The sequence below is a fragment of the Typopeltis vanoorti genome, chromosome 11 (assembly GCF_054136105.1).
Source record: "Typopeltis vanoorti isolate ZY-2024b chromosome 11, IOZ_Tvanoo_1.0, whole genome shotgun sequence".
In the NCBI taxonomy this organism is placed as follows: Eukaryota; Metazoa; Arthropoda; class Arachnida; order Uropygi; family Thelyphonidae; genus Typopeltis; species Typopeltis vanoorti.
The window spans coordinates 125,553,196-125,567,857 of record NC_143559.1 but is presented as its reverse complement, the minus strand read 5'-3'; the positions used below and the strand labels follow the sequence as shown (position 1 = coordinate 125,567,857).

Here is a 14,662-nt window from a genome sequence, read left to right as displayed (position 1 = left end):
CGGGGCCCTATACAAAATAAACAATTGTATTTATCTTTGAATGCTATTCGGGAAAGCTCAAAACCTCCCCGTCCCTTTAATCACTCGTTCGTAATCAGGAGACTGTTGAAATTGACTTTATATACACATTCAAAACTGTAAACAGACATTGTATAATAACACAATGTAGGCATAATTACCATGGAGGAGGAAAAGTCACAAAACAGAAAAATGTTCCTACAAAATAACCAATTGTATTTACCTTTGAATGTGATCCACTGGTCGAGTGACTAGCAAGTCAGCAAATCTTTCCTTTCGTTCATCGTAATTAATATTATCGCATTGCAAATGATGGGAATTCTGTGTTTTGGGGATTCGTTACAGACATCTTTCTCTTCAGAAACTACACACAACTATCATTACAAAACCCTTTTTGTATTATCACTGTCATCGGAGCTATTTTTTCGTTCAAAGAAGGTGCCAATGCACTTATCCATAGTTGAAATACCATTCTTACTCGGATATAACTTGCCCTCGCATATACCTCGCACATGAAAAAAGCTTAAACACATTGAAGTCTGGCGATAATAACACGCTTGCAGCGGTAAACAACACGCCCTCCCCTTTGCAAGAAAATCAAGCACTTTTATTATGTCAGTGAATAAAGTATGAGCAGTCTGTGTAATATATTTCCCAATCATCGCGACTACCTATGTAGTTTGCATATGAGAGTAATCATTGATAAAAATGAATTCGGGAAAAAAATTTACCTCTTTGGATGGGTGATAAGTGGAGGACTCAGAAAAAACCTTCAAGAGAAAACATTCCAAACATCGGATTCAGCAGAAAGAGGAGCAGTTTTAGTGAAAATTACTTGGAGCCCTGATAGCCAAAGACACTCCTTTAAATACCTGCCCATTGTGAATGTTTCGGTATATGCAGGTACTGTGTTCCTCCATGTTGCTATTGTTGTATAAGCATGGGTCTCTAAATCTCTGGTAATAATTATTTTGTCGTATTAGCATATTTTATTCTAGTTACTAGTAAAAACGTTTTCGAGGCCTTTTTTTATGTTCCTGATTTAGCCAATCATTGGCTCAATGATTGGCTAAATAGGATTTTAAAGTAAAATTGAACATAGAACTCTGACTATATCAGAAAACAATATGGTGTTTGGGACATGAGGTGGGGGAAGTTTATTGCTCTCATTTTCCCATCAGATGCCTGTGAAAACCATGGCTGCTTAACTGTTTATTAGGATTAAATGGCTTTTTGTTTTCCTTAAGGGAATTAAAAGCGATTCATTTATTTCGGATGTTCCTGTCATGGAACTTCTCTGGCTCGCAACAAAGAAAGCTATTATAAATCCCACTTTCAAACAATAATACTAGTTAGGGTTGAAAACACAACATGGCAGCCATTTTGCACCATGCTCTTGTTCTGAAGTCTTCTAGGTACCATGGTAAGCTATGACAGTCTGCCGCTGGAGAATAAAAGGCGTTAAGAGGTTTATAAGAATATCAATACGAATACTGCTAAACTGACATATTGAAAGAATGACAAGTAACAGGGTCATACAAATGTCAGTAACGAGAATTCAGAGGGTAGAAGAACAAATAAATAAAAATAATAAATAACAAAAAAAATTGGAATATTTAAATAAAATGAAGAAATTTCATAACTTTAGCAGACCGAAGAACTTATGATCTGTTGGTTACGTAAAGCTACAAAATTTTTATAAACTCTTGTAATTACATTTAACGAAGTTGCTGTTTTACTTAATTTTATGTTCCGGGTATCGATATTTCTAAATATTGTAAATTCAAGCTGTGTTTCTTTTAAAATAAATAAAACCCTAACTTTTGGAAGTTAGTACTTCATTATAATTATCAATCGAATTAATGATAATGAAGTCAATACTTCATCATCATCATCATTACCAGCAGAGTTAATTTCCATCGATGAATTGTAGACTTACATGTGATGAGATTACAATTCACCACGTCCCAGTGGCATAGCTAGCGGGGGTCTACCCCGAGCGGCACTTTGAACCTTTTTGAATTTTTGCAGTTAATTCTAAAATACAGTCTCGAGAACTCAGTTCCAAATATTGTAATACTGTTGCGAATTTTCCTCACAATTGCTGTAAGTGTTGCTAGTTGTGAGAGGAGTTTTCTAAATAACATTTGATTAGTTGCCTACATTACTATGAAATGGACTTCGCCAATGTCATCGACGATTTTGCTAACATAAAAGCAAGAAAAATAACATTTTAGAATGTTGAAATTAAAGTTTAACTTCAAAAATAAACATAGTATTTTAATTTATTTCCCTATATGGCGTTTTGACTTTTTGTAGTATTTTTGGTGTGTATTGAGAGGGGCGGCAAATTCAGAGACCGCTCCGGGCGGCAACAGTTCTAGCTACGCCACTGCCACGTCCCCATTTCATGTTCTAAATCATAATTGTTGTTTCTTGAAAAAGGATGCGATTCTTTGGGAGGTTTTCAGAATTGCAGAATTTATTATTATTATTATTATTATTATGTGACACCTCCAGGGAGTCCAAAGACTCATCAAGGGTGCTAACAGCATTGAACGATTTCCACTTCTAACTACTAACCACGCTCAAATTTGCTTAACTTTTGCAAGCCATTAGTAGCAGAGGCTCTACCAATCGATCAAACTTTGCTGGCAAAAAAACTTTTTACCACGAAAACAACTGTCGTGCTGTTTTGAACTAAAGATCAATAACTCAGGAATCGAATGTAAAAGAAAAGCTCTTGAAAAAAATTATTTTAAATCAGCAACTATAATTTAACCTAAGCTGTGTTTATAATTAAAACTGTAATAATTCATACAAATATTTGATGTTTTTCGGAATCTCAAGTAACGGAGTTTTGTTTTAGAGGGCGCATTTAGCGTATCCTTCTTTCTATGCTATAATAAGTTGCTTTTATATTTTCGTAATGTCTTTAGAAAGTATACCGAAAGATCTTCGGAATCTTAGAGCGTGTTTGTTATGTTCCATGATAAAGGTATGTTTTGTATAAAGTGAACATTCCAGAAAGATCATTTTCTTTTTCTGAAATGTTCATTATTATTATTTTATTATTTGACACCTCCAGGGAGTCCAAAGACTCATCGAGGGAGATAAACCTTTTCGTCAAAACTGCTCAGACGCATTAAATTAAATGTTACGTGATCAGACAAAGTATGTCGTGTATCGATAAATTATATATCAAGTGACATCTCTATGGAATTCAAGGACTTGTCATCGTCGAATGCATTTCTAAGCGGCAGAAGGATAATCTACAAGAACCAGTCTCTGAAAAGTCTCGTCTTCTAGATAATGTTCCTCAGGCATTTCTACTCGATAAAATGTAAGGAATTGCAGAATATAATGTTCCACATCGCATGTAAAACAACTCATCATCATAACGCTAATTGCGAATGTAGACCATATTGGTCTATTCCGGTGTCATTATGCTTTTTTTTTTTTTTTAGGTCTACCCGGCCTTCTCTTTCCAATTGGTTTATATGAAAAAACTAAGGAAATTATATATAATATGTATACGCACATAGCGAAATTGAGCAGCATACTGAATTTTTTCAGGTTGGAAGGGGATCAATCATTCGATGCTGTTGGCACACTCTCCCTCGATGAGTCTTTGGACTCCCTGGAGGTGTCACATAATAATTGCCATGATAGCTCAGTTGGTATAGACGAAGCCCTTTGGTCAGAAAGACCTGGGTTCGATTGCCGTCCATGACGAAGAACCTTTATCTGGTCTTTTTCGACTAAAGGTGAGTTAGCCGGTGTCATATGGAGGTAGAAGGTTTTTTCACCCAGAAACTCTCGGGTTTTTCATCCCTCAGAACAAGAAAACCCCAACCCTGTGAACACACACATGGATTTACAGTCATAAATAGATACTTAATCCCTCACTAAGAGGGCTCAACCAGTCCTAAGGGACAGTTGAGTAATTGGGGGGGGGGGGGGGGGGGGGGCACATGAATAAATTAAATTAAAAGGGCATGATCAGGTCACATTTAGATTGCCTTGCTCAAATCTGGTCATCAATTAAATTTGGAAGGGATGGAGATACTTTGGAGAGAGAGTGCAGAGATGATTGATAAAAATTATTTAAGTACTGTGGAATGTTAGCAAAAAGGAAGGAGAAAAAAAATTCACCAAAGGAATGGTGAATAAGAGAGTAAGGAGTATTTTTAATGTAAAGTGGTGGATGAGCAGAATGCAATGCTTGAATATGTTGTGAATGCTAATCATGCAAGTTTAACTTTCAATATGATAGATGTGTTGCAGGCAGGGTATACTTTCTGTGATAATGTAAAATAATACCTTAGTTACATAAGGAATCGATATTTTATATTTAATTATATGCCAATTAATAATACATTTACCATCTTAATCATGTATGGTTTACTTTGGATTATTATTATTTATATATACATGTACTCCATGGAGTCAAAAGCCTCATTACAGGAGTCCCACCCTATTCATTAACACAATATGTATCACACATCTCTTTAAACTTATTCACTGTTGGGGTGCTCACAACCACCTCTGGCAGTCCAATTCATTCATTCACCACTCTTCAAATAAAGAACCTAGTCTGCACACCATTGCTAACCACACTCTTAGACAACTTCCAAGTGTGACCCCTTGTTTTCTCCCCTACTCCCTATATATTGAAAAATTTCTTGTCTTATAGAATCCCTTTAAGTTGCTATCATATCTTCTCTCTGGTAGTTAGCTAAACTCAGCAACCTACACACCTTCTATCCTCATAAGGAACATACCACAGGCCTATTATGAGCTTGGTCACTCATCTCTGAATCATCACCAACACCTCCCAGTCACCTACAGGTGACCAAATCTGTGCACAATGGTCAACAGCTAGCTGAATCGTAGCCTCTCTATTTTTTTACTTGTCAATGTATTCTTCAACATCCAAATGATGCTCTGAGCTATTTTGCCAGCTTTTGCAATATGTCATCTGAATTTCAAATCTCTATTCATCATTCCCCAGATCCCTAGCATCATCAATATGATACGGAGTATATAACCTTTTCATCCCAAAGCGTATTACCTTACATTTTACAACATTAAATTGACAGCTATTGTCCTTTGCACACACTGCCAATTTATTTAAGTCATCCTGCAATATATCTATATCACTTTTATCAACTATTCCCCTGCCTTCCCAGTTTTACATCATTAGCCATTCACTGAATATTCCCCCCTTCAAATCCACTATATCATTAATGTACAAATTAAAGAATAGTAGTCCTAGTACAGAGCCCTGGGGTACTCCACTAGTCACCCTCATTCGCCTTGATTCCACTCAACCATACACCACTCTTTGTCTATCAGCCACCCCACTATCCATGCCACCAACCTCATATCTATTCTCATTTGCTCCAACTTATGTAATAATTGGCCATGTAGTATTCTGTCAAATGCCTTTACAAAGTACATCCATATCATAGTGTAGCCATTTCTTTTATCCAATTCTGTTGTCACCTTTTTATAAAATGTGAATGAATTGCTGAGGCAGGACCTCCATTTTACCAAACCATGTTGTCCCCTATAGAGTATTATATTCCTATCTACCCATTCCTGAATTTTACTTTTAACCAACTTTTTCAACTTTAACCACTCCAGAGATACTAATTGGTCTGTAATTTGCTACTTCTGTTTCGGAGACACTTTTATGTAATGGAACTATCTCACCCTCTTTCGACTCCCTTGGAACCTTGCTAGAGCCGAGATTTAAATTAAACCACTTTGTCCACTTGCACATTCTCATAGCACACAAGCTGACATACCGTTCAGGTCCACTGCTGTATTCATGTCGATATTTTTCAATCTAGTGAGTGCAATCAGTTCATATGCTTCAATTCTCACATCAATCTCTAACGTAAGTAACTGCAAAGTCACAACTTGGATGTTATACCCTTGCAGAGTGATCATTTAGTAACTGATCTAATTCTTCTGTTTCTGTCACTTTCTTACTAACAGCCATGAGTCAAGTTATTTTTCCATAATCAGTCTTTCTCTTACTTGCTACGTAGAGGACTTTTATCTTCATAAAATTCATTTATAAAGTCTTGATACCCATTGCTTAGCCTGCTCAGCAAATTTTCTCTCAAAATCTGATTTAACCTTTGTCAGATTTATTACACTTCATTTTATAGTATAGTACACTAGTCATTGATGTAGTATGTAAGCATATTAACAAGACTTTAAACATAAAATAAAACTTGATTTCGAATGTTTTCACAGGCGCTAAACTATATTCAAAATGTTTTTGTGAGAGATGCAAATCTCTCACAAAAAGAAAAGAAAATATAATACCTACATAACTTACTACAGAAATATTAGCATGTTGTATTTAAACTGGTCAACAGCATTGACTACTAGGAATTCCTTGAAAGGAATCCTGAAATAATAAAGTGAAATTTGAATAGGAGATTTTTTTTTTCTATATTTATTTTTTTACATATTCAGCAACTGCTCTAGAGACCAAACAAACCTTTTTTGAATCTCACTTTGGACATGTAGGCAGGAGATAATTTCATTCCCTTGGGTGAGATCACTGCCCCCACACTTATCAGAAGCTTGAAGTTCCAGGTTTATGTGTATTGCATTCAAGCACTTCAGGTTCCAAAAATTTCTGTTCTCTTTTGCTGTAGATATTAGTTCTCTCCTGTTCACTTTCTTTGTTCCTACTTCATCCTATTTTAAAATATTATTTTATGGTGCACAGTTAGCCTAGTGGCTATTTGTGCTTCACAACCATATGCCTGGGAAAGGAGCGTCCTGGGTTCGATTCCCATCGCTGATGTGAGGAGTTTAAGGATCTTTCTCAGACATAGCCAAGTTAGCCGGTCTTTGGTGTGAACAGCAGGGCTTTTCTCCCACAAGCAGGCAAATCGGCCCTGTGAACACATGTAGCTACAGCCATAGAATATACCAAGAGGCATAGGGCTAGTCACCTTATCCTCAGGACGGGTATGATTTAGAAGGGTTTAAGAGAGCCCTGTAACAGGCCAGTAGGCCTAACACATAGCAGGGAGAAGATGATGATTATTTTATGGCATTATGGAGATTCATCATGGGAAACCCAAATCAACCATCCAACACACAAATCCTATTATACCTCTCCTTGAAGCTATTTACTGTCAGGGAACTCACAACCAATTCTGGCAATCCATTCCACTCACTCACCACTCTCCAAGTAAAAAATTTGGTCTGTACATTCCTATTAACCACACTCACACAATTTCCATGGATGGCCCATAGTTCTCTATTTGTCATATATTGAAAAATTTTACTTGCATCAATTTTATGAAATCCCTTTTAATATCTTAAAAGTTTCTATTATGTCTCCTCTTTTCTGTCTATCAACTAAACTTTGTAACCCAAAATTATATCTGGAGGTGCTGGAGATCACACCTGGGGTCTTTTACATGCAAAGCGAACACTCTACCACTAAGCTACACCCCCCCCCACACACACACACTCAAGGGGGGGGGTGTAGCTTAGTGGTAGAGTTTAGAGTTTTATTTATTTAGATAAATAAAAAATTTTATTTTTTATTTATCTAAATTCCTAAATATAGAAATTGTATAATTTCCTTCCCTTGAAGTGATATTATGGCTGTTTCAAATACAAAGAGAATTTGAATGCTTTGTCCAAAGTTTCCAGATAATTGAATCAGTATCTGTCCTTATCTTGTGTGTGCTAGGTTACAAGCATATACATCAAAATAAACTGGTTGCTCATGCAACAGAGTGCCTGTTGATAACTACACTTATTGTTGGGCTTTAATGGTTACTTTGCATTCATAATTACTCATGTAAGCTTTCAACTGCTGTTGCAGACACTGCAAAAATCTTTCTACATGGAGAATTTCCTATTCAAGCCACATATGGACCACAGAGAAGAAGAAAAGAGGGAAAAAAAAAAAAAATCATGGTAAAACTATTTACCATGACTTTCCCCCCCTCCTCCTTGGTGCTATTTCTGTAGTCACATAATTCCAGAATTACAAGTAAATGCAGTCTGTAGTGGTTCTCTTTAATAGTGAAATGTCAAATGGGTATTGTAACTTTATTCCCATTAGACGTAGGTTCCATAAATTTTTTAATAATATGTGGAAATACTAGTAGTGGTGGTGATGGGCAATATATGGTGTTGGTGTAGTTACAGTTAGTTGTAGTTGGTGGATTTGAGTGGTGGTGATGGGCAATATATGGTGTTGGTGTAGTTACAGTTAGTTGTAGTTGGTGGATTTGAGTGGTGGTGATGGAGAGTTGTAGAGTAGGTGCCCTCCCTCGATGAGTCTTTGGACTCCCTGGAGGTGTCACGTAATAATAATATACTAGTGTTAAATAGTTATGCCACTTCTCAATTAAATAGGTGAAAAGTGAGCACCCAAGTGCAATAGGCTTAATTATTAAGCATAGAATAATGAGAAATCTTTCCATTTCAGACATTTGAACAGTTTGAATTTGATGGCTGTGATAACTGTGATGAGTATTTAGGAATGAAAAATAATAGAGATATGGTTTATGACTGCACAAGCTCCAACTTTGATGGGTAAGTGTTTTTATTCTTTTGATATATTTGTAAAGAGCAAAAAAAATTCCATGACATGTTTTTGTTTAAGAATGCTAAATATCCATCTTCAATTCATTAAATTTTATATCTGCAAACATAATGAAATAATTCATGCACATACACATCTGTGTAACTTTTTAAAATTTTTTACAGGTTGTTTAGTTTTCTGTATATTTTTTTTTCAGCTGTGATATGAAAAGAAAAAAAAAAGAATTAAGACACTGATTCAGTCTAGTGAAAGTGAAATAATAATTTACTAAAGTTTTATTGAAATTATTTTTTTCAATAGTTGTTCCCTTAATTTGTTGCATTTATTGCAAATGTCATTGTAACAAGATAAAAATATGGCTTTTTTCTTGTTACATCAGTACTTTATACTGATATAAAGTAAATGCTTTATATCAGTTTATATCTGGTATGGAGGTTGGACAGCACTAATTCTGTTTTCCTATTTCCCAAAGAAGTTTTATACACTCTTTATTCTTATCTAGTGTTTTAAATTTCATCATGAAAGTATTCCTATAGTTGTTTTGACCTAACCATTCCATTCATCTGTATTAGTCATATCCTCTTCTTGTATGCAAACCAGCCAGAAATATCCAGTTTAAAGACATAATGCACTAGCCTCTTTGTCTTAGTTTCTTTGACTGTAAATCCAGAACAACTATTTTCTTGTAATGCATCCAGACAAATTTGTTGTTTCTAGTTATACTCCTCAAACCATTTTTTTTTTTTTTTTGTCAAAATAAAATCAAAATCAAAAATTTTTTTCACTTATGTTATCTTTCTAAGTGATATGTCATTCAGCAAGGTACAAGCAAGGATGAGAAGGATGACCAGCATGAAAGAAAGTCAAAATGAATATTAACATGAAATTAGATAAACAGGCAAACACAAATTCCAGAGAACGTTTTTGCTGTTTTATATACATACATACATATATATATACATACATACATATATATATATGTGTGTGTGTGTGTGTGTGTGTAAATAATTTTTTTTACCTTGGGAATAATGTATATTATATTAGGGTTATCAAGTAATTTTATAAACTTGGTTATTTACTCCTAAATAATCAGGTATTTCTTGAAAAATTAAGGGTTGCAATCATTGAGTAAAATAATATGTGGAAAGGCAGTACACATTAATTTATTTTCATGATATTGATTACAACACAGAATAAGAAAATAATATTTATTAACTTATTAGCTGATATTTCTGCTGGTATTATTCAGCATCTTCAGAGCATAACAGGTTTATCACAGTACATGAAAATTGTAATAGGCAACCCAAGGAACTAAAGTCCTAATTGGTCACTATGTTGGAAAAAGAGAGAAAACAAGTATTAAATAGATCTTTTATTTCTAACCCAGCTCTCAGATCCATAAGTTAAAATTGGTTTGAACACTGTCTAGTATACAGCTAATTTAGTGTTTTGACTAATTTCTCTCTTATTCCATATAAATTTATTCAGTTGACTTCCTACCATACCGGCTTTATTGATTCTGTTGTCTGTTTGCCACTTCGCTAAAAATTGTGCCTAAATAGCTGAAATGTTTTACTTGTTCTATAGGTTCTCCATTCACGATGCAGTTGATATTTTCAATACCTTTGTCTTGTTATTGCTGATTTCCGTACCAAATTTATTACAACAGTTATTCAATTCGGTGAGGAAATGTTACAGACTTGTACTAGTTTTATTTAAAAGTATAACATCATTTGCATAAAGTAAAGAGCTGAGATTAACATAACCAATTTTCATGTCAGGTTTAATACCACTTTCCTTCATAATGTGATCCATATAGATAATGAATAAAGGAGGGGATAATGTACATCCTTGTCTGATGCCAGATTTAACATTAAACCGTTTTCCCGTACTTCCTTCAATTCTAACTGCTGATTTACAACTCAAATCAAGTATTGCCTAAGTATTACTTGATATAATGCCCCATTGACATCATATAACTAGCTTTCTGAATAGCTTTTCTCTTGCTTTTGTCATATACCTTTTTCAGGACTACAAAAATTAAATACAGATCTTTGTTATATTCCCACGATTTTTCAACTGTTTGACGTAAAATGAAAAATCTGAACTTGACAGCCTATATTCAGCCTGCATCTAGCTTGTTTCCTACCAAGATTTTCTTCTATAGTACTTCTCAACCGTTTCTCAAGTATATTTGCATAAATCTTATCAGGAACACTCAGTAGGGAAATACCTCTATAATTCTCGCATTCAGTTTTATTTCCTTTTTTATATATGGGTACTATGAGAGCTCTCCTCCAATTTTGGAATTCGTCCCTTTCTCCAGGCCTTATGAACTATGCAGTGCAGGCACTACAAGACTTTTATAATCTCCATACTTGAACATTTCTGGTTGAATATCATCTACTCTCGCTACCTTTCCACATTTCAGGCTTTTGATGGCTCATACTTCAAGTATGGATATGTATTCCTGTATGCATGCCTACTGAGTGTTTTTTTATCACTGTGCTTTCACTGATCGTTTCATTTAGCAATTTTTCAAAGTAATTACTTCATACATCAAGGATATATTTTTCTTAAGTTTTCATGTCACCTTTATCATCTCTAATTCCTTTTACAGCACTCTTTCCTTCATTTGTATCTTTTTCAACAACCTCCAGAATATCTTGCCACCTTCTTGATATTTATTTTCTATGTTCTTACCAAAGTCTTCCCATGACTTGTTTAGCTAGTTTTACACAGTGTTCAGCTTTTTTACATTTGTCTCTGTATTTTCTAAAAGCCCAAGCTGACCTATTCACCAGGAAATTTTGATATGCTTTCTTCTTTTCCTTCATCATCATCATCAGATTCCTGCCATGTACCCTCAAGGGGTGTACAGGATATGACAGTACTACATGAAAAAATTACATCATTACTAACTTCCTATCTACAATTTTCCTCCAAATCAGTCTGTTACTTGTCAAGACTCCAACATTATCAGATCTTATATTTGTACCGTATCAATCCACCTATATCTTGGTCTTCCTCTGGGTCGTTTTCCTGCCAACCTGGCAGAGAACACTTGTTTTGCTAATCTTTCCTCTCCCATTCTATTTAAGTGACCATACCATCTGAGATTAGCTCTGCTAACGCATTCCTGGATGCTGACAATGTCAAGTTCTTTCCTAATATCCTCATTTTTAATATGATATTGCCATTGATGCCATCTGTTCACGCCTCTAATCTTTTTCAGGACTCTCATATCTGCGGTCTCTAGTCTTTGGTCAAGTGTTTTACTTCTGACCCAGCTCTCAGATCCATAAGTTAAAATTGGTTTGAACACAGTCTTGTATACAGCTAATTTAGTGTTCCGACTAATTTCTTTCTTATTCCATATGAATTTATTCAATTGACTTCCCACGATACCAGCTTTGCTGATTCTGTTGTCTATTTCTATATTTAGTTTACCATCTTCAGTAAAAATTGTGCCTAAGTAGCTGAAATGTTTTACTTGTTCCAGAGGTTCTCCATTCACAACACAGTTGACATTTTCAATGATTCTGCCTATTTTCATTGTCTTTGTCTTTTTATTGCTGACCTTCATACCATATCTATTACAACAGCTATTCAATTTAGTCAGAGAATCTTGCAGACTTGTAGCAGATTTATTTAGAAGTATAACATCATCCGCATAAACCAAAGAGCTGACATTAACATCTCCAATTTTGATATCAGGTTTAATACCACATTCCTTCATAATGTGATCCATATAGATAATGAATAACAGAGGTGATAATGTACATCCTTGTCTCACACCAGATTTAACATTAAACCATCTTCCTGTACTTCCTTCAATTCTAACTGCTGACTCACAACTCAAATAAAGACTAAGTATTGCTTAATATAATGCCCCATTGACACCATATAACTGCAGCGTATTGAATAGCTTCTCTCTTGGCACCTTGTCATATGCCTTTTCCAAATCGACAAAACTAAAATACAGATCTTTGTTATATTCCCATGCTTTCTCGACTATTTGTCGTAAAGTGAAGATCTGATCCTGACAGCCTCTATTTGGCCTGAATCCAGCTTGTTCTTCACCAAGCTTTTCTTCCACAATTCTTCTCAACTGTTTCTCAAGTATACTTGCATAGATCTTGCCAGGAACACAGTAGGGAAATACCTCTGTAATTCTCACATTCAGTTTTATTTCCCTTTTTATATATGGGTACTATGAGAGCTCTACTCCAATCATCAGGAATTCGTCCCTCTGTCCAGGCTTTCTGAACTATGCAGTGCAGCCGCTGTAAGATTCTTATACCACCATACTTCAGCATTTCTGGTCGAATATCATCTACTCCTGCTGCCTTTCCACATTTTAAGCCTTTGATGGCTTTTTCTACTTTAAGTATGGATATGTATTCCTGACTACATGCCTGGTCAGTGTTTTTTATCATTGTGCTGTCATCACTGCTTGTTTCATTTAGCAGTTTTTCAAAGTAATTACTCCATACTTCAAGGATATCTTTTTCTCCTGTTTTCATTTCACCTTTATCATCTCTAATTCCTTTTACAGCACTCTTTCCTCCATTCCTAAGCTTCTTCAACAACCTCCAGAATATTTTGCCACCTTCTTGATATTTATTTTCTATATTCTTGCCAAAGTCCTCCCATGACTTTTGTTTAGCTAGTTTTACACACTGTTTAGCTTTCTTACATTTGTCTCTGTATTCTGTAAGAGTAAAAGCTGACTTATTTGCCAGGAACTTTTGATATGCTTTCTTCTTTTCCTTCACTGCCTCTTTAACTTCCTGTGTCCGCCAGGGAGTTCTGATTTTTTTATCCTTGCACACAACCTCACCACATGCGTCTCTGGCAGAATCAATCAATGTTTCCTTCAGAGTTTGCCACTGAATCTCCAAGGTTTGATTCCTGTTCTCAAACTCTTTCATTTTCTTTTCAATAATATTTCTGTATTTTAGTCTACAGTTCCCATCTGAGAGCTGCTCAACTTTTATTTGCTTTAAAACTTTCTTACATGTTATTCTTTTCAATATGAAATTCAATTTTATCCTGCTCAAGACTAAATAGTGATCACTTCCAATTTCAAATCCTCTGTACACTCTGGTGTCCTGCACCAGGGAGAAAACATCACTATCAACAATAACATAGTCAATGAGACTTTTCTTATTCCTAGCCTCTTCTCTCCATGTGAATTTGTGTACATTTTTATGTTGGAACATGTGTTAGTAATAACCAGTCCATGTTCTGAGCAGAAATCCAACAGATATTTGCCATTATTATTAGCTTTGCTCTTTTCTCGAAATTTTCCCAAAATATTTTTATATGTCTCACAATCATTTCCTACTCTACTATTTAGATCCCCAACAAGGACCAACTTTTCCTTTTTCATTGTGTCAGTTGCTTTTTCTAAAGCCTCAAAAAATTCCTCCACTTCTACCTTAGTAGAACCTTCTGTGGGACCATAGGCACAAATAAGTCTCATTGTCCAGTTCCCCATTCTCATATTTGCCCACATTACTCTACTTGAGACTGACTGCCATTCAAGAAGATTAGCCTCGTATTTTGTGTTGAATACTATGGCCACTCCTTCTTTTCCTTGATTGTCATTGCCTGAATATAACATTTTGTATTTATTGCTCAGAAAGATCTCACCAGTTTTGGTCTTCTTTGTTTCAGTCACCCCTATTATGTCAATCTGGTACTTATCTAATTCCTCAGCTAGCTCCATTTCTTTGCCATTCAGACTTCTTATGTTGATAGTACCGATCTTTAACTCTGGTGATGTTGAGTTGGGGTTTGTTTTCAGATTTGTTCCAGTTGCTGACTTTTCGCTGTTCGCCCTGGTTCCCTGGCGAAAACAACGGGAGCCTTGTTTAACCGGGCGACGCCCCAGCCGGCATGAAATTTTGTCATGTTGTACCATCATTTTTTATTTTGGTTTAACCAATAAGAATACAATTTGGTCGGCTAAATCCCAAATTGCCAGCCCATCCTCGTTCGTTCAGTAGCAAAGTAGATACCCAACAGGGTGCACCACGA

General features: G+C 35.4%; 1 protein-coding gene across 1 annotated transcript in view; it reads left to right on the top strand.

Annotated features, from left to right (window-relative positions):
* The first annotated feature begins 2,884 nt into the window (after positions 1–2,884).
* Positions 2,885–14,662, top strand: part of LOC150102026 (transcription elongation factor SPT4-A-like) — a 34,485-nt gene continuing 22,707 nt past the window's right edge. Inside the window, exons 1-2 of the mRNA XM_090400690.1 lie at positions 2,885–3,016; positions 8,501–8,607. Of these exons, the coding sequence (XP_090256816.1) occupies positions 2,948–3,016; positions 8,501–8,607 (176 nt within the window). The 5' untranslated portion in view covers positions 2,885–2,947. The remainder of the gene's footprint in view (positions 3,017–8,500; positions 8,608–14,662) is intronic.